General features: G+C 46.7%; 1 protein-coding gene across 4 annotated transcripts in view; it reads left to right on the top strand.

The window, feature by feature from the left end:
* The window catches only part of MORC2 (MORC family CW-type zinc finger 2), a 62,793-nt gene extending 44,828 nt beyond the window's left edge, over positions 1 to 17,965 (top strand). For 2 of the 4 annotated variants that reach the window (XM_050914274.1, XM_050914277.1), the window contains exons 12-26: positions 595 to 680; positions 3,121 to 3,261; positions 3,798 to 3,952; positions 4,097 to 4,225; positions 5,574 to 5,679; positions 10,977 to 11,109; positions 11,442 to 11,516; positions 11,628 to 12,017; positions 12,420 to 12,563; positions 12,658 to 12,712; positions 13,503 to 13,644; positions 13,985 to 14,176; positions 14,272 to 14,365; positions 15,643 to 15,831; positions 16,752 to 17,965. In XM_050914274.1, coding sequence (XP_050770231.1) covers positions 595 to 680; positions 3,121 to 3,261; positions 3,798 to 3,952; positions 4,097 to 4,225; positions 5,574 to 5,679; positions 10,977 to 11,109; positions 11,442 to 11,516; positions 11,628 to 12,017; positions 12,420 to 12,563; positions 12,658 to 12,712; positions 13,503 to 13,644; positions 13,985 to 14,176; positions 14,272 to 14,365; positions 15,643 to 15,831; positions 16,752 to 16,820 — 2,100 coding nt within the window. In that variant the 3' untranslated portion in view covers positions 16,821 to 17,965. Of the gene's footprint in view, positions 1 to 594; positions 681 to 3,120; positions 3,262 to 3,797; positions 3,953 to 4,096; positions 4,226 to 5,573; positions 5,680 to 10,976; positions 11,110 to 11,441; positions 11,517 to 11,627; positions 12,018 to 12,401; positions 12,564 to 12,657; positions 12,713 to 13,502; positions 13,645 to 13,984; positions 14,177 to 14,271; positions 14,366 to 15,642; positions 15,832 to 16,751 lie in introns of all 4 variants that reach the window. The other 2 variants (XM_050914276.1, XM_050914275.1) reach the window with 2 other exon arrangements.
* The last annotated feature ends 3,117 nt before the right edge of the window (positions 17,966 to 21,082 follow it).

The raw sequence follows: 21,082 nt of genomic DNA, 5'->3' as shown, positions 1-21,082 counted from the left end.
GTCAGCCTCTGCAGAAGAGGCAAGGGGAACACGAGGTATTTGAACAGAAGTAAAAGTGGGTGCTTTTCGGCTGTTCCCCCTCCCTGCCTGCGCAGCTGGCTCCAAAGCATTTGGCAGGGGCTTTTGGAGAGGGGCTGTTTGCTTCCTCCCAGTGGGGCTGTGGCTCTTGACGGGGGCAAGGCTGAGACCCAGCCCGCCGCTGGGTGGGAGGAGGGCTTGCGGGGACGCCGGGTGGGTCAGCAAGTGACACCAGCTTAAAATCACTGGACTTCCTGTTGGTATCTAATGGAAACAACAGTATGCAAGTACCCTGGCTGTTTCCCTGTGCCTCCATTACCCTCTGGTTTCAGTTACCTTAGACGTTTAGTTACATTTAGACATTTTCTTCCAAGCAACTGTGTAGCTGCTTAAACAACCCAGCAGCAAGTGCTGCCCTAAATGTAAAGGCGTGCTGATTGTCACCCTCCACTGTTTGTGAATTCTTTACATTTAAAACATTTCTGAGATCTTCTTGAAGGGGGAAGAAATCATAGAAGTGAGTTAATTTCATGAATTTCACAGCAGCAGTTTTACTGTGCGATGCCTGTTTGGCAGGTGACACTACGTCAAGTCCAAAACTCTGCAATAACCATGCGCCGGGAGGCTGATGTCAAGAAAAGGATCAAGGATGCAAAGCAGCGGTGAGTGCACGGTGGTTCAAAGCTCTGATTTTCCCAGGCTGTTCACTCCACGTGCTCAGACGTCTCTCCTACTTTGCTGGTGTGGTGGAGGGAGCAGTTCAGCTCAAAGCTTAAATATCTGCGGGCATCCTGTATACCCTGGCTGTTAAACCAAGGGGACTGAGTTTGCTGTTCTGGTTGCTTCTGCTATTCCCCTCGTACTTGCTGAAAGACATCTTTGGATTTGGCTTGTTTTCTGTAGATGCTTACCTGGTTTTCAGGTCAGCTTTTTTCACTCCTTTGCTTTTTCATCTGCAGGTAAGATTCAGAGAGGCAAACAAACGTTAGCAAGTTACAGTGAAATGGCCTTTAGAGTTGTAGAGATGTTTTTAGAAAACTTGCTGAGTTGTGTTATAGTCAGTGCTGTGAAATCCCAAGATACTGTTCTAACTTAGCTCTGGTTGCAATTAACTTCTCTATCGATGTACTGACAGGAATATTTCACTCTTTGTATACAGCTTTTTTGCAAATTTGTCATATGCATTTCACAAATGAAGTTGTAACCAGAAACAAATGCTCTTAAAACAAATGCTGAGTGTGAGAAAGTCAGGGATTTGTATATACCAAGTCTCCGTTCCCACCTAGTTGTTTTGCATGCTAGTTTACATGGCTGCTTAGGTCAGAACTCTCCCAGACTTGTTGCCAGAGATAGATCTAATGCATCTTAAGATGCTAAAAATAAATAAATAAATACAGCTTTAATTTAAAAGTGTTAGATCTGTGATCTGAAGAATGCAGAAACTCTTGGGAGAAGCTGTTTTCTTCAGCTTCCATGTACTTTTCCATGTACAGCTTGTCTTTTAATTCTTGGTTTTGATTGCATTAGTGCACAAAGTAAAATTTTGAGAATGGTCTTCTGGCCTTCCTGCCAGTGGGCAAAATACTGTTTCCTTTAAAAAAGCTGAACAACAAACAAAGAACGTGGACAGTACAAGTTTGTTTGAAAATAGCTTCTCTATGCCCTTTATTGACTAGTTGGAAATGAGAGATTCCAAGTTTTCTTCAGCAGTTCTTTCTGTTTGAATCCAAGAAGGTTTGTAGGCCACAAAATGTAAACCAGCTGGTTTGGAAGAATACCCCAATTGTAGATACATGAAAAGGTTATCTCTAGTCAGGTTTCAGATATGTGATGATGAGGAAAATAGATGTATGTGACAGCTAACCAACGGCAGAGGAAAAGGCCTTTTGTCCGGATTTCTGTACAGGCTCGGCCATGTGTGCTCCCGAGCGAGAGCTGCCGGGTGCTCTGCCAGCTCTGGGCAGGCATGTGACTTTCCCTGTGTCCCTGCATTCATCACTGGTGATCAGAGACAGTTCAGAGGGCCAGGCTTTTCCATAGTCTTGTACTTTATCCAGAAAACAGAAGAAATTCCTGAAAAATGTGTGTCATTGGAAACCTTCTGTACGAAACAATTTCTGTAGCCTCTCAGAAAACTCTTGCGTTATAGAGAATGTCCTAGGACAGTTTTCTGCTGTTTCTCTGGTGCTGGGTGCATCAATGAAAGAAATTATTTCTGGTTTCCAAAGCCTGTGTAAGGTCAGGTTATAAATCCAGCGGACAGGACAGATACTAAAGTCCTTGTAATAAAATCCTGGGCCTTTGGCCCACCACTTAATTTTCCATGGTTTGGATGATAATGTGACTTCCTGTCCTCTCTGATAAAAATGAGGAGATGCCCTTCCTATTTTGTAGGTGAGTGCACATTGTTACTTGAAATTTAAGGCTCTACATCCTTTTCCAGAAGTTAGAAAAAGAAAATTAATCGATGAGATGGGTGTTTTGCCACACCTACTCATGCTCTCAAATCACAGTTGTCCACCTGGATGAGCTGAGACCAAAAGGGTAACGTTCTAGCCCAGCTTCTGTGTTGGTAGTGTTCAAAACACCTCTTGGCAAAGGTTTAGTTTTAAAATTATTGAAAGCTGCTATTCCAGATGTTTTCCTAGTAACTTATTTTAGAATCATCTGTTTTAGAGGAAGGTGTGTTACAGGGTACCTATACATCTGTGTGGGGAAGAGGATGGCTTTAAACAGAAAATGAACATGAAATGAATCTTATTTCAGGGATTTATTTTGAGATGCTTGATTGTTAAGACAGACTTACATCTTATATCTGCAGGTTATTATTGTGCAGTGCTAATGCATGCACAGCTCAGGTTCTTTTAATATCTGATATTAGTAGACAGTCAACAGATCATTTTAAAGAATTCCACTATCTTCAACTAATCACTTAAGGAGAAGTCAAATTCCTAATTGGGATAAAGCACATAGGTGCTAAGGACAGGTGTTAGTAAACCCATAATGCTCAAAGGTGCTGGATTTCCATACCCTCTGTCTAATGACAGCAAATAATTAGTTTTACTTTCAACATCTCTGAGGCTCTGTTTTGTTCTCTTATAGGGCACTGAAGGAACCCAAAGAACTGAATTTTATCTTTGGTGTGAATATTGAGCAGCGCGAATTGGATGGCATGTTCATTTATAACTGCAGTCGGCTGATAAAGATGTATGAGAAGGTGGGCCCACAGCTGGAGGGTGGCATGTGAGTTCCTGGAGATTTTTCAGCGATCTTTTTGCTTAAGCCTGGCATGTTTCTACATATAACTTAGGCTGTGCAATAACCTTGTTCTGCATTAATCATTCTTTACGAGCATAAAGCTTACTCATTTCGTCAGCCTTTAGTTTGGATTCTGACAAATAAATTATATTTAATATAGCCCAGTATTTCCCTGGCTTCTCGATAGAGAGTTCTCTCCACAGATTTTGGTCATACCTGCAGCAGTATGAGGCTTTTGTGCTCAATGCTGGCATTTGGGGCTGATGAATACTGGTAGCAGTACTGCCTCATTCTGGGGACAGGGAGAATAGGTCTTGAAAGCAAATACAAATATTTGAGCCCACCTTACTTTTTGCATGCCGGCTCGAGTCTGATTTAGAAAGCTGATAAATTAAAACCAGTACTGCTGCAGGAATGGGTGGGTGACTGAGTGTGTGTGTAAGCTGCTATTTTCAATATTGTTTCTCTGAACAACGACCTGGTAGTTTAATGATGTTTGTGACTGTGTGTCCCTCTTCCAGGGCATGTGGTGGAGTGGTAGGCGTGGTGGATGTGCCCTATTTGGTTCTGGAGCCAACCCATAATAAACAAGACTTCGCTGATGCCAAAGAGTATCGACACTTGCTGAAGGCCATGGGAGAGCATTTGGCTCAGTATTGGAAGGATGTTGCTATAGGTAACGAAGCTTCACAATTACCAGGGGCTGTAAGGGGAAACTTTGGTGGCTGGAAGGCAGCTAAGGGGGAGGGCAGCCAAGAGTGCAGGTGGTGGTTTTTGTGGTAATGGCTGCATACTGAGTGGGGGGTTGTTTGTTTTCCAGCCCAGAGAGGTATCATCAAGTTCTGGGATGAATTTGGTTATTTATCAGCAAACTGGAACCAGCCTCCATCTAGTGAACTGCGCTACAAACGCCGGAGAGCCATGGAGATCCCTACCACGATTCAGTGCGGTGCGTCCGACCAGGCTGCAGTTAGGAGGCTGGTCCTCCCTGGGGAAGGCGGGAGGGACTCCTGGCTGCAGTTGGGGGGGCAGCTAAATGGGTAGGAGATTTGAGACGAGCTTCGCTATCATTATCCCCTTCTAGGGCTTGTCTCCTTCTGTGAGTTGCCTTTGTCTGCACTTGATGGTACACTTAGACATCTTGGTGTAAGGTTCCTTTCCTGCACAGTTTAATAACCATGATGTTCTTCAGGTGTCCTTACAGCATGGGGCAGGTGTGGCCAGTAGCAGTGTTGAGAATGGGCTTAGAAATGTCATATGAATGGGAACTGGCCAAAGCCACCCATCCCAACACTAGAACAAGATCTGAAACTTCCCCGTAGGCAATGGAAAGTGGCCAAGTAATTTGTATTCTGATGCACTGGCCTGCTAATCGGTACTACATGTGAGCACAGAAGGGAACCATTTACAGTTGACTTTCAAATTTAATGGAAGTTCTCTTCTGTGCACCTTTAAATAGCTCTGGCTAAGCCCTTACTGGGGTAAGGGAGATCTCAACACAACCACTTTGTCTCTTAGTAGAGGGACACCAAACTCCCTTGACCTTATTTTCCCCGCAGGACTTGGGGATGAGGTTGTAGCAAGGAATGTGAGGCCAGTCTTGTGGAATTATTTTGTTAGGCTCTCCTGCCTTGATGGTTTTCTCAGTCCTTTCCAAGTTCCTCCCAAAGAGGGGGGGCTTTCCTGTCATTCTTCTTGTCCTCTGCTGTTGACGTCCTTCCAGAGCCTGATTTAAGAACGTTTGTATTTTCTTGGCAAAAGTTGATTTTTTTAAGTTGTTGATTTCCTCATAGGCCAGCGATGCTCTGGAAGCCAAATCTGTCTTCCTGGTTCATCTAAAATTTATTAGATTATTATAATTACTTTTTTTTTGTGGATAAATCTCTGACTTGTTTTGTGTTGATACCAGTAAGAGACAGCCTGACTTCTGCGATGAGCAGTGATTTCAGGACTGGCTGTTTGGTTTGTACATGCTGTCATTGCAGCAGTGAGTGTGACAGAGAGAGGTCCTCTAGTATCGGTTGATGCCAGGCTTCATCAGATTCTTGTTATGGATGCCTTGTACAAGATTTGAGGTCCTCCTCCAACCATTTTGTGAGCATGAAGCAAGAATTGACTCAGTATGTCCTGTGGCTGTCTCACTTTTTTTTTTTGGCCACTAGTCTTATTGTTGTTGGATATACTTTGGAAATTGGTGTGGTCCTTGGGCATTAAATGGGCTTGAGAAGTCCTATGGAAAAAAAATATTTTGTGGCTCAGGCTGTATATTTCTGACTTGCAAAGTGTTTGTCTAACAGATGTATGTCTGAAATGGCGGACTCTCCCATTCCAGCTGAGTTCAGTGGAGAAGAATTACCCTGATAGCTGGGTATGCTCTATGAACCCTGATCCTGAACAAGACAGGTAAGAATCAGTTAATATAAAGACTTTTCTGCAGCGTGCCTTATCTGCACATGTTTTTTTCTTCTTCTGGTCATCTGTTCTTTGAGAACAGTTGGAGGGATAGGCAGTAATTCTATACCTTTAAGCTGTGCTCACAGTCTGTGAAAAAGTAGTGGTGATGTATGTATTTGGAGCTGACACGTTGGTGGGCATTTGTGCGATATACAAATTGCAGAGCGCACCCTCAGCAAGTTTGTAGATGATACCAAACTGGGAGGAGTGGCTGATACACCAGAGGGTCATGCATCCATCCAGAGGGACCTGGACAGGCTGGAGAAATGGGCCAACAGGAATCTGATGAGGTTCAACCAGGAGAAGTGCAAAGTCCTCCCCCGGGGAGGAACAACCCCAGGCACCAGTTTATGCTGTTCAGCCTGGAGCATAGAAGGCTCAAGGGGATCTCATCAATCTACATAAATACCTGAAGGCAGGCTGCAAAGAGAACGGAGCCTGGCTCTTCCCAGTGGTGCACCACTGGCAGGACCAGAGGCCATGGGCACAGACCGGAACACAGGAGGTTCCCTCTGAACATCAGGAAACGCTTCTTCCCTGTGAGGGTGACCGAGCCCTGGCACAGGTTGCCCAGGGAGGTTGTGCGGTCTCCATCCTTGGAGATATTCCAGGACGTGGTCCTGGGCAACCAGTTCGAGTGGCCCTGCCTGAGCAGGGGGTTGGACCAGATGACCTCCAGAGGCCCCTCCAACCTCAACCAGTGATCTGGTGAAATTAAGTTGCTTTATGGTTTTTCTGCACTGCCACTGGAAATATGATTGTAGCCTTAGTTTATGCATGTTAATTTTAATGTGGGTAGCATAGACAGCAACTGAAGAATAGTCATAAGCGCAGGCTGGGAGCAGTATGTGTTCAGTGGGGTCTTTGCAATTGTCTTTATTGGTACTATAGCTCCAACCCGTTAGACACACAAACTGCAGCAACACCTCTGAGTTGCAGTGAGTCCAAGAATGACATTTTGTACACTTCAGGGAGCAACACATCAATTCTTTTCCCAGCGGTGTGTTTCACAGTTACAAAATTTAGGTAGAATCTAGTCATTTTTTTGAATGAGGAAAATGATTGCTCTAGGCTGCTGCTTCTCTGTGAAGACAGACACTGCCAGAAGCTGATTCTTGTCTTTATTGTGTAACGAGGGAAGCTGCTCAGCTGGAATTCAGGTGCCTTCGCTCAGTGCTTAAACACAAAGGGAAGGAATCCAGGTGGTAACTTTTAATTGGAATAAAAACTTTAACATCTGTGGCTGAAAAGGCTACAAAGAAGTGTTGATGTTGATATTTGGAAAGTATTGATTTTCTAGCTTCTTCCTTTTGGCACCTGTCATTGGAAGAATACTGATGCTAACTTCCCTGTTGCTCCATGTATTTGTGCCCTGGTGCAGAGCTATGAAGAGTGTGGTTGTACTGAGGATGTCCTCTGACTAGACTGCTGGGGCAGGGCCAAGCAAGCCCGAGAAGAGGCTGCCACACCTCCAGCCCCCCAGGTGGAAGCAGTAGCAAGGCTGAGAATGTGTTGCTGGTAGACACACATACAAACACAGATAGACCACGCATGTATGCATGTGCGGCCACACAGATCAACACAGGTGGACAGGCACAGCACTCGCACAAACCGCACCAGCAGCCTCGTCCTTGTCCCTCTTGGCTGATCAGGATGAAGGACCGCTAGCGGAAATACGTCCATACCTGGCCCCTGGATCCTGTCCCTCTGGTTACTTGCACTGGGATAGATGAGCCCTGAGGCCTCCAGCCCCAGGGCGTGAGAGGTACAGACCTCCTCACGTGGACACAGATAACACTACAGACCTCCCAGTGTCTCACCTTGGGCACGCTCTCCATCCCATAGTGGATCTGGATCTGTAGAGGCACCCACAGCTCTGCCTGCACTCCCATCCCCATCTCCAGCAGTCGGGCGGGACTCCCCCGTCCCTCCAGTAGTCAGCTCCTGCGGGCTCGCCCTTAGACACCCTCTCCCCTTGCTCCCAGGCTACCTCCTCGCTGGTTCGTCTGGCCCGTTGCTGTGAATCACATGTTCATGTTCATGCCTGCAGTCACTGCAGCTGGTGGCACCCAGGCCCCTGAGACCGGTAGTCCCACTCCAGCTGCTGGCCCTCAGACCCCCATACACACATGTGCACGCACAATAGAGCCCCTTGCCCAGGAAAACAGTTAGAAATGGAGTTTAGTACAAAGACAAGTGTACTAACCAGCCAACTGTTTATGTACAACTGGCCCTTTTTAGCCTTTTATTTCTCTGTTTTTCCATGTTTGTTCCTCCCCAAATCATCTCAGTCCCTTCCTTTATCTGCTTGTGGTTCCTCCCATCGGTCCAAAAGATGCTTTGGAGAGCTGCTCGCATTGACTGGACACTGGGGCTGAGGCTGCCCCGGAACAGCCCTGGCAGGAGCCCAAATGGGGTATCTGTTCCTCTGAGTACCTAATTTGCATTCCCTGAGCTGAGCTGTCTTTGGGCCTCTGGGCTTGTGGAAATGGGCCTTGGATGGGCTGGTGGCTCCTGGGATGGCCTGGGAGTAGCCAGGAAAGGGGGTTACTCAGGTTCCCCCGCCTGCCGTTGTCTTTGTGCTCTTCTGTGTATGTGCAGACAAGCTTTGTTATCATGTAACCCAACAGGAACTTGATTTACTAACGAAAGAATTTAAATTCTGTATTTGCAATACCTTGAATATTTGGAGGGGTTTGGCTGCGTTTCATGTGAGAACATGTTGGGACGTTGGTTGGAGCGAGTTAGAGCACCTCCACAGTGTGCCCACGCATGGTGTCGTCCCACATCCCCCTTGCAGGGAGGCAGGAAAGGGCAAGTGAGGTGCTTTGGACAGGTGATCCAAACTTCTGGTCATTTCAGCTTCTTCGAAAGGGATCTCAGGAGTCTTACTCTGGGAGGATAAATAGCTCTAGAATACTTTTGGATTGAGTAGGCTCACGTGCACTTTCCAACAGTGAGTACAGTTGTGTCCTTTTACACGAGGCAGGTGGTTTTCTACAGAAGTTGCAGTAGCACTCCTCTGGCTTGGTTGGTGCCAGTAGAAAGCAGGGCTTCCTTGCAGTCACTGCACTGCTGAACTTCCCTTCCAGGTGCTCTACTGCCTGATGTTTCTTGCTGTGTCCTTGTGCCATGGGTTTGGACACCTTCACCTCTGTGTCTTGACCATCCACGTGCCCCAGCTGTTCCATTCCAGGTATTTGTACTGTCTAAGGGAGGCCTGAGGATTTGGGAAGCATTGCTGTTGCCACCGTGGGTGGGGGGCCTCAAGCTTGTGCGCCATGAGGGTCTGGCAGAATCTCATCCAGCCAAGTTGAAGATGAAGCACTGTCAGAGTTGATGTTCAGGCTCTCTCCTGGCATCAGAAGACCACGTGGTGGTTTTGGCTGCCTTGGCATTGTCTGCCTGCATTGTGTCCGCTATTGGCACTGAGCTGTTCCCCACCCTTCTGATTTGTCCACCTACCCCTCAGTTTCTGCTGGTGGCACGTTGTCCCGGATCATGGGAGCTGAATCCCCTTCTCCATCTCAGTCACCCCTTCCGATGCCACAGTCTATGTTGGGCTCAGCACTAAGTGACACCATTGCTCACTTTGTCACAGAGCAGGCAGCGTGTCTGTGTCACACTTCAGTGTCAGGCTCGCTCTCCTCCCTTTTCCTACCTAAAATCCAGTTGGGTCCTAAATGGTGTTTGGACTTGTGGCTGAAACAGCAGCTGAAGATGACTCTGCCTCAGAGCTCCTCAAGCATCACCGAAGTCTTGGTGCTGAGTTGCAGACTATTCTGACTGCAAAGATAATTCCTTTTTTCTGACTTGCTGCCTCTAGTGATGCAATCCGTGGTTTTGAATGTCCTGAGTAGTCTTAATTTTTTCCTGTCGGCAGAACTAACGGGTACTTTCATACTTTCTTGTGCTGTAAGATACAGCTTAACAATGTTTTCAGCCTCAATCCATGCAATGACATAGGAGATGGCATTTCTCTGCTGGGAAACTTGCATATGGTGCCACTTGTTCAGCTTTATCTTTGGGAATTGCAGCTTTGGTGTCAGGCAGTCATTTTGCAGTGATGACAGATACTTTCTTAGCTGAGGTAGTAATTGCTCTATGAAAAACTCCCCTGCGGTGCTTCAGCTGAGAAAAGGCTGATGGAGAAACTGCTGCTTGTGCTCCTTTCCATTGGCAAAGCTGATCACAGTATGTATCTCGCAGACTAGGGGATATCCCATCAGTTGGCAGGTTCAGGATCAGAGATCTTGATAAAATCATCTCTCATCAGCCTCTTGGAGCTCTCTGTGATCCACGAGAGTGGTGTGCTCCCTTTATCTGTAAGACTCACACTTGTGGGAAGTTTTTAATGGCTTGACTCCAAGGCAGTGTAGGATCTCTGGCATTGTGCAAGAGTTGTCTTGGTACTGCTGCTTTCCTATCTCATACCATCCTTGCATGACTTCGCCCTGAAGGGGTTGATTCTGGTGTGTCTGTCCATGACTCAGTTCTGTGGTAGGAGATGAGCCTGGGAACCCTTCGGTCCCCTCTTCTTCCTCTGGCAATGCTCCTGATGGCCAGCTGCTCACCCAGAAGTTTGAAGGTGATGCCAGTCCACTTTCATGTATTTCCTACCTGCGTTTTCCTCCTCTCTCAAGGACTCTTCCAGGATTCTGCATCTGAGAGGACCTGAGGGAGTAGGATACTTGCCACTGTTTCGTAGGCCATAAGCTGAACAGGATGGGAAAAGCAAATAGTTAAGGGATATTGCGAAGGAAAACTTTGTGGCCTTGGGCAGCAAGGCGAAGTGCATCTTCTGTTGGAAGGCTCATGTAAATGACGTCTTAATCACGGGTTAGTGGTAATAAGCTTTCCTTTCTAAATGGAAAGGAAGTCTTGTAAAAAGAGGAATTGATATGAAGACGTAAGTTGATAGGAAGGAAAATTGCTGTAAAAGTCCAGAGTACAGAAACATTATGGAAAACCAGTTGCAGCTGTTCCTAAGCTTTGTTTAGCTCCTGGGCTCTGAATTGGTAATTCCCAGCGTAAATGGCTTGTTTTTTAACAACTGTGCTTTTGATCCTTAAATCGTATATGTGTTTCCCAAGAAGAAAACCACTGGTTTTGAGGTTGTGGCTACTGCAGAAAGGAAAGTGGTTTTACTGCTGCATTTGGGATGGGATATGAGGACAGTGCTGTGTGTGTGACAGTGCAGGTTCTGCTATCATTGCTGAGGTTCTCTTGCATTCCCTTTGTGCTAGATGTGAAGCTGCAGAGCAGAAGCAGAAGGTACCACTGGGAACTCTGAAGAAAGACTTGAAATCACAGGAGGAAAAGCAGAAACAACTGACAGAGAAAATCCGCCAGCAGCAGGAAAAGCTGGAAGCTCTGCAGGTGAATCTGGAGGTCTCCAGCTAAGCACAGCAGGTTTGAGGGACCTCCTAGTGCAAATGGCTGATGCCGAGTCATGTCTGTCTCAGCCTCTAATGCCACCTGTGCTCCTTCATGGGGTAGGGGTTTCAATAACAGAAAACAAGCATCTCAGCTTGCATTTCATTTTCTGCTAGGAAAATGGGAGTGACTGCTGGTGTTCGGCTGAAGGACACAGAACACACCTTCTTATAATTGTTGATTTTAAACTGGAAAACTGTTTGCTGGGCTGGGTTCAGGCAGGCCCTGACAGCTTTTAAGGATGGCCTTTCTGATTTTTTTTTTTTTTTAAATAGAAAACCACTCCAATTCGATCTCAAGCTGACTTAAAGAAACTGCCTCTGGAAGTGACCACACGGCCTGCAGGGGAGGTAAATGGGATACCGCTGTAGGCTTTGTACTCTGCTGTGCTGTCCTTAGTTGCTCTGAAAAGCAGTGCCCGACTCTTCTGTTCTTTCTCTCTGTACCCTCATTCGTTTCAGAACACCCAGTCACAGACCCGACCTCAGCGCCCGCGATCTCCTCCTTTACCTGATGTAATCAAGAACGCACCCAGCAGACCACCACCACCTACGCCTCTTCCCAAGTCTGTCACGCAGCTGAAAAAGAGCTCTTCAGCTTGGCCAAATATCAGCACTCCCAAACTGGCAAGCATGCTCTCCAAGGAGGAGGCCAGCACTTCCAGGACACACCAGCACACTGTGACAGCTGGAAAGTCTAACAGCACTTTAAAAACTCTTGCCAAACCAGGTACAACAACGAAACCACCCTCTGCTGTCCTGCAGAACCCCAAAAGCTCACGTGAGACACCCAGTCCAAAAGCTGCCAAAGTGCCAGCACTAAAGAAATCTGCCACTGTCAAATGCCCACAGGTGAGACTCAATGGGATGAAAACTGTCAGCTCCTTACCTGTCAGCTCCTATTCTGCATAGCCTGTCTTGCTCTGTCACATGGGATTTGCACTGTAGTCCTTGCGCAGGACAAGATAACTTTTACTTTACTCTTGGGTTAAGGTGCCATTCTACACCCCTCGTGAAGACTTGTTTCATCTCTTCCCTGTTAGACCAGACTGTTTCCCCAGAAAAAAAAGAATGTGGAGTGGCGGGATGAGCGTTTGCATGATCACGTAGCACCTGCTAAAACATGCTGGAAAAGCTCATTAACTGTCAAATTAAATACTGGATGCTGAGCATTTTTTTTTTTAACTTGGCTGAAAGAAGGTTTTGGTTGGTAGCATGCTAGAATTATAGCTAGAGCTTGTTTGTTTCCTACAGGCCTCCACCATTCGGAAGAGGACCTTGAACACCACAGAGGACGGGTCTGAGGAGGACGGTGAGCACAAGAAGGAGAAGACAAAACGGGGCAAATTTATAGCAGTGAAAGAAGAGAAGAAGGATTCCAGTGAGGTGGTGGTAGAGGTGAGAGTGCACTGGTTTCCCCAGCAGAAGGTATTTTGTCAAGTGTTTATAATCTTGGTGGGAGGCAGCTAATCTGAGCTCTCTCTGCTCACAGCTCACAGACAGTGCTGGGGAGGAAGAGCTGGCGGAACTGAAGAAAGCTCAGAAAGGTGAGAAATGAACCTTTGAACTGCCTCCAGTACCTAACACAGTGGAAAAGAACTGTTGCAGAACTAGACTCACTGGTTAAATGTGTGATTTCATTAATGAGCTTTTTACAATAAGAATTAGTCTAAATTTGGGTCCCAAACCCCGAGATGACTCTAACTCGCATGAAGCATTTTGGGCAGGAACCCCTTGATTAGACAAGAGGCAATTGTGGCGTGGGAAGATCTGTAATCTGAGGGTTGCGTCACGTTAACGGCTGTGATGCTTGACTGCGTGGTGTAGACTGACGTCGTGCTCACCCTTCCTAACTGAATGGATCATGGAGCTACATTAGCTGGGAAATGCTGAGGACTGTATCTAGACCTGCTGTGAGAGAAGAGGGGCCAAGAGACCCCCAGGAAAGATGATAGCCAGGATGGTATTGCACCTTCTGCCAGGGCATTTGTTCAGCTTGTTGCCAAGGAGCTGTCTGGAAGGTGACCCACTAGGAACACGTAGCAAATTGTCCTAGTGGCCAACACGAGCCTAGAAAGCCCATGTCAAACAGCCCAGAGTACAGGAGAAACCTTCTGTCTGAAAATGCCATATGATTTCCTTGCATCTTCCTACTCTGAAGTAGGAGTTGAACTGTGTGACAGTGGTGTTTTTGTGGTTTACGTACAATTTGAAGGAATTGTCACAGGTTTAGGTTTGCTCCCTGCTGAGGGTGGCTGTCTTCTCTAGAGCTCATACAGAATGTGCTCTCCAGCATCTGAGCGTTTGCAAATGTCTTTACTGTCGTCCTTCTTGCAGATAAAGGGCTGCACGTGGAAGTGCGTGTGAACAAGGAGTGGTTCACAGGCCGTGTCACAGCTGTGGAAATGGGCAAGCATGCAGTACGCTGGAAGGTGAAGTTTGATTATGTTCCTACAGACACCACACCAAGGGATCGCTGGTAACTATCTCTAGCTACTGGATTTTGGAGGCTTGTTTTGCTTTCAGGAGGAAGACCCCGTTTTACTTCCATAGATGCTGAAGACAAATATGTTGCTGTCATGTCAGGGAGCGTGTGTGTGCTCAGGACTCTCCAGCTGCTTCATAAGGAATGAGCATGACAGACTCCATACAGTCTGCCCATCGCTTTGATGTGATGTTCCTGTGGAGGCAGCTGTTGTGTAATCTAGAGGTCTCAGAGTGACAGCTGGGTGCAGGTTCTGATGAAGCTGTTAACAGTGTTTCAGGTATGACCAATGTAGAAAAAGATATCTGACTTTCCCTTAATATTTTTTTTTCAGGGTAGAGAAGGGCAGTGAGGATGTGAGGTTGATGAAGCCTCCCTCTCCTGAGTACCAGGCTCCAGATACGCAGCAGGAAGAGGAGGTGGTTGTGGCTGAACCTTCTACCTCAGACTGTGTCAGAATTGAGCCAGACACCACTGGTCCCAGCAGCAGCCAAGAAACAGTAGACTTACTAGTCCAGATCCTTCGGTGGGTTCACTGCAGTTCTTGTGAGCTGCTGCAGTCTGATTGCTTTAGTCTTTTAAACTCCCAATTCTGGCTTTGCGTTTTTCTTTCCTGCATAGAAATTGTTTGCGGTACTTCTTACCTCCGAATTTTCCTATCTCCAAGAAGGAGCTGAGTTCCATGAGCTCGGAAGGGTTGTTGGCATTTCCCTTGGTGAGTTCAGTATTTCTAGAAAAGTAAGTTTGGGGTTTTTCCCCACATACATTCCATTCTTATGGCAAGTGTGCATCCTGTTGATGCAAGATCGCACTCTTCAAAAGGTTATTTGAATCCTTAGCAGACTAACGTAGCTGAGGAAAAGAATGAGAGCCTCTGAAACATGCCTTAGGTCTTTTGACAGTTGTTGTCTTGAGGATTTTTTTAATTACCATACATCTGTGTGGGAAAGCTGTTGGCTGCTACTATCCTAACTTCTTGTCCATTGCTGTTACGCTTTTAAAAAGGAGAGGCCAGGTTAGAGGTTTGTAGAAATAGGATGTATGCATACCTGTTTGGTTTGCCCCCAGCCTTATAAATCTAACTTATGCAGAGGTAATCTTAAAAATGGGAGAGAACACGGAAGCCAGCCCCCCTCACACTTCCCCAGGTGAGCAGGCTGACCGCCTGTGAGTCTGTGTGCATCTTAAGGCTTTTGGCGTGGCCTCCATTTATTTGAGCAAGGAACAGATGGGGCTGAGCCTGCACCAGTATCTGCATGCTGGTATTGGAAGGTCCAGTGCAGGCTGAAGTGCGGAGAAATGGTACTGGCTTCTCTGACTTCTCTCTTCTCTGACATACCACAAAGGGAGACCTTTTCAGGAGGCACCTGCAGGTGACAAAAGCCACCTACAGATGACCAAATGACAAAAGCCACTGCTTGTTTGGTAGTCTTCAAAGTGCCCTACTCCTTCACTCGCAGTGTATATAGTGGCAGTCTCTCTTGTCTCTTTTCTCTCTGTTAATTCAGGCGTCTGCTGGAGTTACTGGTCCTGCTGCTTCCACAGGACACATTGGTCTTGTCTGGAGTTTTCTGCAAGTGTAGATGTTCCTACCTCGCAGTAATAAGCTATGTTGTCTGGGTGGTCTATACTAAGGAAACTCGCTGCGTACAGAGGCTGTCAGATCTTTCTACAGCATAACTGTGGTTTTAGGCTTTTTAAAACATGCTGCATCCTTAATCTGAATTCCGGCAGCTTTTGTTGCAGTTCTGGTCTTTGGGAATGTGAAAACCCGTGTGATTTTTATGCTGCCTGCAATAGGCAAATCAGAAATGTAAATGTGAGCATGGTAATGACCGCAGGCAGGGTGTGCAGGGGCGCGGTGTTAGGCTGGTGGTGTTCGGTCACGGGGTGCCGGTAGCTGGACTCTTCTACAAGCTGCGAGTGCTGGGGTTTTCTTGACGCTCGGTGCTGCTTCTTAATGTGTCATCTGTTGTGTTTTGTCTTCTACAGAAAGAATATTTCAAACAGTATGAGGTAGGTCTGCAGAACCTGTGCAATTCATATCAGACACGCGCCGACGCCCGGGCCAAAGCCTGTGAAGAAAACCTCCGCAACTCGGAGAGAAAGCTGAAGGAAACAGAGGAGAAACTGCAGAAGCTGAGGACTAACATCGTGGCCCTTCTGCAGAAAGTGCAGGAGGTGGGTGAGGAAGCAGGGGCAAAACCAGAGCTGCCCCACGAGTAGCAACCTTCCCCAGACCCAGGCCCCTCCAGGCACTGGAGATGTTTTAGTCCAGCATTTAACTGGGCTTCAGCTGTTTCTGAATTGGGTGCCGCTTGGGCTTAGACCATCAGAAGCAGCTGAGTGCGCAGCGGCTGTTGCTGCCCAGGGGGTCCTGATGAGTGTTAATTTTCACAGATGGATTTTTCATGGCATGTACGTAGTGCGCAGCTTCTATTTGTTTTCTGCTTTCTGCTATGAAACATGGGGCTGCAGGAGAATTTCCCTGGGCATAGGCAGTGTTCTGCAGGGAATTTCTGCCCTTGGGCAGAAATCGGTGCTAGATTCTGAACCCCATGTATAGAAATGCAAACCTTTAAACAAATAACACTTAATATAGAAAAAGTTATGGTGAAATCTATTTATTAATTATACTATTAAATATTAAATTAAAATAGCAAATATATATTTAAATAAAAGCTTTAAATAAATAAACTTTAAATAAAAAAACTACTTTAAATAAAATTAAGACCACCCAATGGAAAAGATACTGAAAGCAGATGGAAGCATTTGCTCCCTATTAGGAAAATGTGTGTTAAAGCTAAAAAAAAAAAATACTAACTTGATCCAGATCAGCACAGTACATCTGTTGCTTGAGTACATTGTTTGAGCATCGAGTGCTGACTGGTTTCCAGGCGCTGTGTCTGTCAGGCTCTGACGAGGAAAGCTGGTGGTGCTTTCACAGCAGATGTCAGCAGCTGGAGAGTGCTGCAAGTTGGGGCGTAAAGGCTGAGCAGGACAGATGTTGCAGAGGACGCTGTGCTGCTCTGTCCTGTCCGTTCTTGCACTGTTCTTCAAGACTCACTTTTCACTGGTATTTCTTGTGCCTTTGGTTTCAGGACATTGATATTAATACAGATGATGAACTGGATGCATATATCGAGGACTTGATCACGAAAGGAGATTGAGCAGCCCCAGTACAAGTCCTGGAGAAGCGCAGAGGAGCTGGTTGCTGCGATGGGAGATGTGGATTCCTGCAGTGGAGGACTATGGCAGCTGATGAGGAGAGAGGGTTTTTAGACAGTACTTATGTTGTGTTGGTGTACAACTTGTTCTTGTGACTTTACATAAAAAAGACACTTGTGCTGTTGGCAGGAAAATTTTTAACATTGTAGTTCTCTGAATCTCTTCCTTTTGTTCATAAATATTTATTTTTAAAAGAAATAGGAACTTTGCCTGATATGATGGGAGGGTTGCTGTGTGTTTTTAATGAGGTAAAAGTGTGAGTACCCTTTTTGCATCTGGGGTATATTCATATGCCAAACCTGGAAGACCAGAACATCCTGCCTAGCAGGTTGTCTCAAGTAAGAACCTGGCAGCAACTTAAAAATAAGCCTTGAGTTATGGAAGAGGTCAGGACTTAGACTTCGAAGATACTGAACTTGGGCTAGAGAAAGCCAAGTCAGGAATTTGAGCTACACAGAGGAGATCAAAACACAGTCGCTGTGTGAGCGTGAGTGGAGGGGATGAAATCTTGGTGGTTCTGAGGGTGTTGGGGTAGGGGATTGGCACTTGCCAGTGCAGTGAGTTTCCCAAATATGAGGTCTCTGTAAGCAGGTGGAGTTGTCGCCATGCTAACAGTCAGAGACTGAGGATCCTTTTAGAAGACGACGGCCTCTTAGGCTGCTCGCAGTGGGTTGTGATCATCAGAGGGAGAAAGCTGGAGTTCAGATTCTTTTCTAGCAGTCACCTTATTGCACACTTTTGCTGCTGTTTCTTTGAGACATAATTGCAACGGCAGAACAACTCCTCAACCAGCTGAAAATAAAGTGACCCTCTGTTCTGTTGTCACTCCCTCAGGTTTGCGTTGCTTTGATCAACTTGCTCTTCCAGGTAATTTTATTAGAGTGCTGGAATTTGGAGCCTTTGGAGCCCTGCGTCGCTGAGTCACATCTGGCCCTGGGTGAGCAGCAAGGACAATGCCTTTCCCTTGTCCTCCCAGCTGGAGGCTGCACTACAGCTCCTAGCAGACCACTTGTGGCCAAGGTGACTCAGTTTGAGTTTGCTGGCTAGCCAGCTTCTCAGGTCTGCTAGGACGAGATGTCCATGAACTTGGTGCTCAGAACGAAACTACAGCTTGGCGGTTTGAAGAAACACAGCATGACCAAGAGGTGCCCACCTTCAGGAACATCAAATGAAATGGACCATTGGGGTTCTTTTGACAGCTGAATGTGTAATAGATGTTTTGCAAAAAAATTTCCAAATTAAACATCTGCTGCACAGAAAATCTTAAGCACTAATGGTTTATAGTCCTGGAGAACTCCCAGGTTCTACATACCACAGGAGAGAGGGAAGACTTTTGCTTATTACCTGAATTCCAAGTCCTTGTAACAGCACACAGTGAGACTGACTGCTTTCATTCAGGATCTGGGCCCAGACATCCTGGTATTAATGAAGGTAAGGAGCATCCCCCCCACCCCCGTACACCTTCCTGGACAGAGGGGCAGCGTTCCTTACATGTAGGAGCAAGCTCCACCGGTCTCCTCGATTTCCTTACGCCTATTGGAGGTTTTGTTAACTGTGATGGCACACTGGTGCTTCGGATGAAAATGATCCTTCTGTAGAAGCTGAGGTTTATATTAAGGTGAAAGAAGAAATCTTTGTCCTTTCCAGGTGGCCAGCAGAAATTCTAAAGAACCAGATTTCACTAAAATACAGTTCAGCTGTAAAGCTGTAAAGCAGCAAGCTGCTGCTTGCAAGCTTTAATTCCTAACACCCGGAGTATACCAATGTGGGACAAATAGCTCTTACACATTTTGTGAGCTTCCTGATACAGTTTGATCCCCTACTCCTGCTCTCCTGTTAGGAAGGTGTTACTAGTTTTTTTCCTCTGTTCTCTGGAAACTTCTCAGTTCCAGTTTTAACTTTTTTTTTATGGCATTTCATTTTTTTGATCTTGTTCCAAGTATTTTTGTTTGAGTTACATTTCTTCCCTGGAGTTACTTTCATCAGTACAATTGATGTGTCCTCTCTAAACTTCCATTTTGCTAGGAAAAACAAGCCGAGAACTTTTAAGTGCCAATAAAACGAGTTTTTCATTCTCAAAACCCTCCTGGTAGTCCTTCTCTGCAGCTGCTTCAATTTGATTTTTTTTGTAACCTTGTTAAGTAGACCTATGTGTAACATTAGGTTTTAATAATGACTTTAAAAAACATAGGAACAAAATGACCTCTGGTGGTCATCTAAATAACCTGCTCCAAGCAAGGTGTACTCGAAAGCTGTATCACATTGTTCAGGGCCTTTTCCAGTTGAGCTCTTAAAGTCTTCAAGGGTGGAGGTTGCACCACTTTTCTGCATCGCACACCTCTCCAGCGAGCGTGTTCTTCCCTTGCATCTAACAAGGGTGTCCCTGTTGCAACTTTGGAGGCTGTTACAGCTGCCCGTTGAAAGTATCTCACCTGCTGCAGCCTCGGCAGTTAGACCTTCATGCTACAGTTAAGCCTGTTGATATTACGTCTGTGCTCAGTTCCCTCAGTCTTCCTCTCCACTTCCAGCCATTTCTTACAGCAGAAATACTAAGAAGTACACGAGTTGCATTTTGTACAACATCCTCTCTCTTTATAAGACCACCTTAAGTCCCTCCCTTATGCCCATCGTTACGGTCATCCATTTTGGAAATTCTTCCCACAGCTGTCACCTAGATACTTTGTAGCATACATATTTCTGTTGGTAAGGTTGCTAATTTATGTATTTAATAACGAGGCAGGAGAATACCTTCTTTAACATGAACTTTTGGGTCTCGTGATGATTATTGTTCCAGGCCAACTTTGCCTCGGCCTCTGGCCTGCTGTAGCGTATGGCCTTGGGGGGCTCCTGTCAGCAGGACCATGATTGTCCTTGCTGCTTCCCTCTCTGAAGTACCAGCCTTACCCTGGAAGCCAAGGTCTCTGTCAGTGATCCTCCACCTCGTATGGATTTGCCCAGTTTCTCTTGCAGAGTGGAACAAGAACACCTGAGCTCGTGGCAATCGGTCACTCTCCCAGTGTGAGGGACACGGGCGTGCCTGCACGTCTTTGAAGGGTCGTGTATTGCTGCTGTTCCTTAAGTGGAGGCTTGAAACTCCACGTCACCAGCATTGGATCTGGGGTTTGATTCTTGGCAACAGGATCAACGTTTCCTTTTTTTGCAAGTCATTCCTGCAGCCTGTAGTGAGGACCGGCTGGGCTTTGGGGTGCCGCTTGCTTTCAGCTACCTTAGAGGGCTATTCTTTTTCACGCAGAAGGGCACACTCAGCCTCCTCTTCTGCTGCTGCCTTACCCAAAAGGCAAACTTCTCTGCCAAGAAAGTCTTTTTGGTCTCCAGGCCCCAGGGTATCTTGATCTACTCAAGAGAGTACCAGTTATCTTAAAATCTCTCTTAGCAGCATCTGAATTTGTTCGTGGTCTCAGAGTCCTGGTCATACATGACCTAACTTGACCAGTGCCCGCTGCGTGGGATGAGACCAGACAGGCAACTCTTGGATGATCTTGCTATACCCTTTCTCATCAGCAAAGCTGCAGCTGCACAGTGGGAGCAGAGGAGACCCTCCTCTAAGCCTGAACTGGAGGGAAGGCTCCAAGAAAACTCTTCAGCACTCCGTGGGAGGCCTGGAGGATGCTGGGCACCTGCCACATCAGTGGAATGAGAGACCAGGTTCATGGGGACCTCTGGGAGCCCAGGCTGCGTGTCCAGGGGTCCCTGCCCTGTAGTTTCAGTGTGTGTGGAAACCAGGCGCTTTGGGCCACTCCAGCCCTCAAACGCTCCCTCTTCTCCCGGGGCTGCAGCCCGTTGAGCTGAACAAATCATAAATTCACCGTCCCCTCGTCCTGCTGGGAGCCCCCCACTGCGGGGTGCCACCACTGTGGCTGCCCCAGAAGAGGGCAGGGGACGGGGCTGGGGATGTTAAGGCCCTTCTAAGGCTGCTGTTGTTACTTGAACACACTGAGCAAAGCATCTGAGCAGGGAGGGACTTGTTGAGCTGTGTAAGTACAGCAGGAGCACAGTGCTGCAGAGCCCATCGTGCTCATTGGGAAGGAGGAGCCTGGCTCCCAATGTCATGGGCAGCTGGGACTGGAAGAAAAAAAACCCAGAAACCTTGGTTCAGCCTGGAAGAAGGGAGGGTGGGTACCAGTCCAGGGTGTTTGCACGGTGCACTAAGCCCACAGCCCTTGTTTTGCCTGTCTCTTCTGTC

This window comes from Gymnogyps californianus, unplaced genomic scaffold, assembly GCF_018139145.2.
Source record: "Gymnogyps californianus isolate 813 unplaced genomic scaffold, ASM1813914v2 HiC_scaffold_34, whole genome shotgun sequence".
Taxonomy (NCBI): Eukaryota; Metazoa; Chordata; class Aves; order Accipitriformes; family Cathartidae; genus Gymnogyps; species Gymnogyps californianus.
The sequence above is the reverse complement of the archived record's forward strand: the minus strand, read 5'-3'. Positions and strand labels throughout refer to the sequence as shown.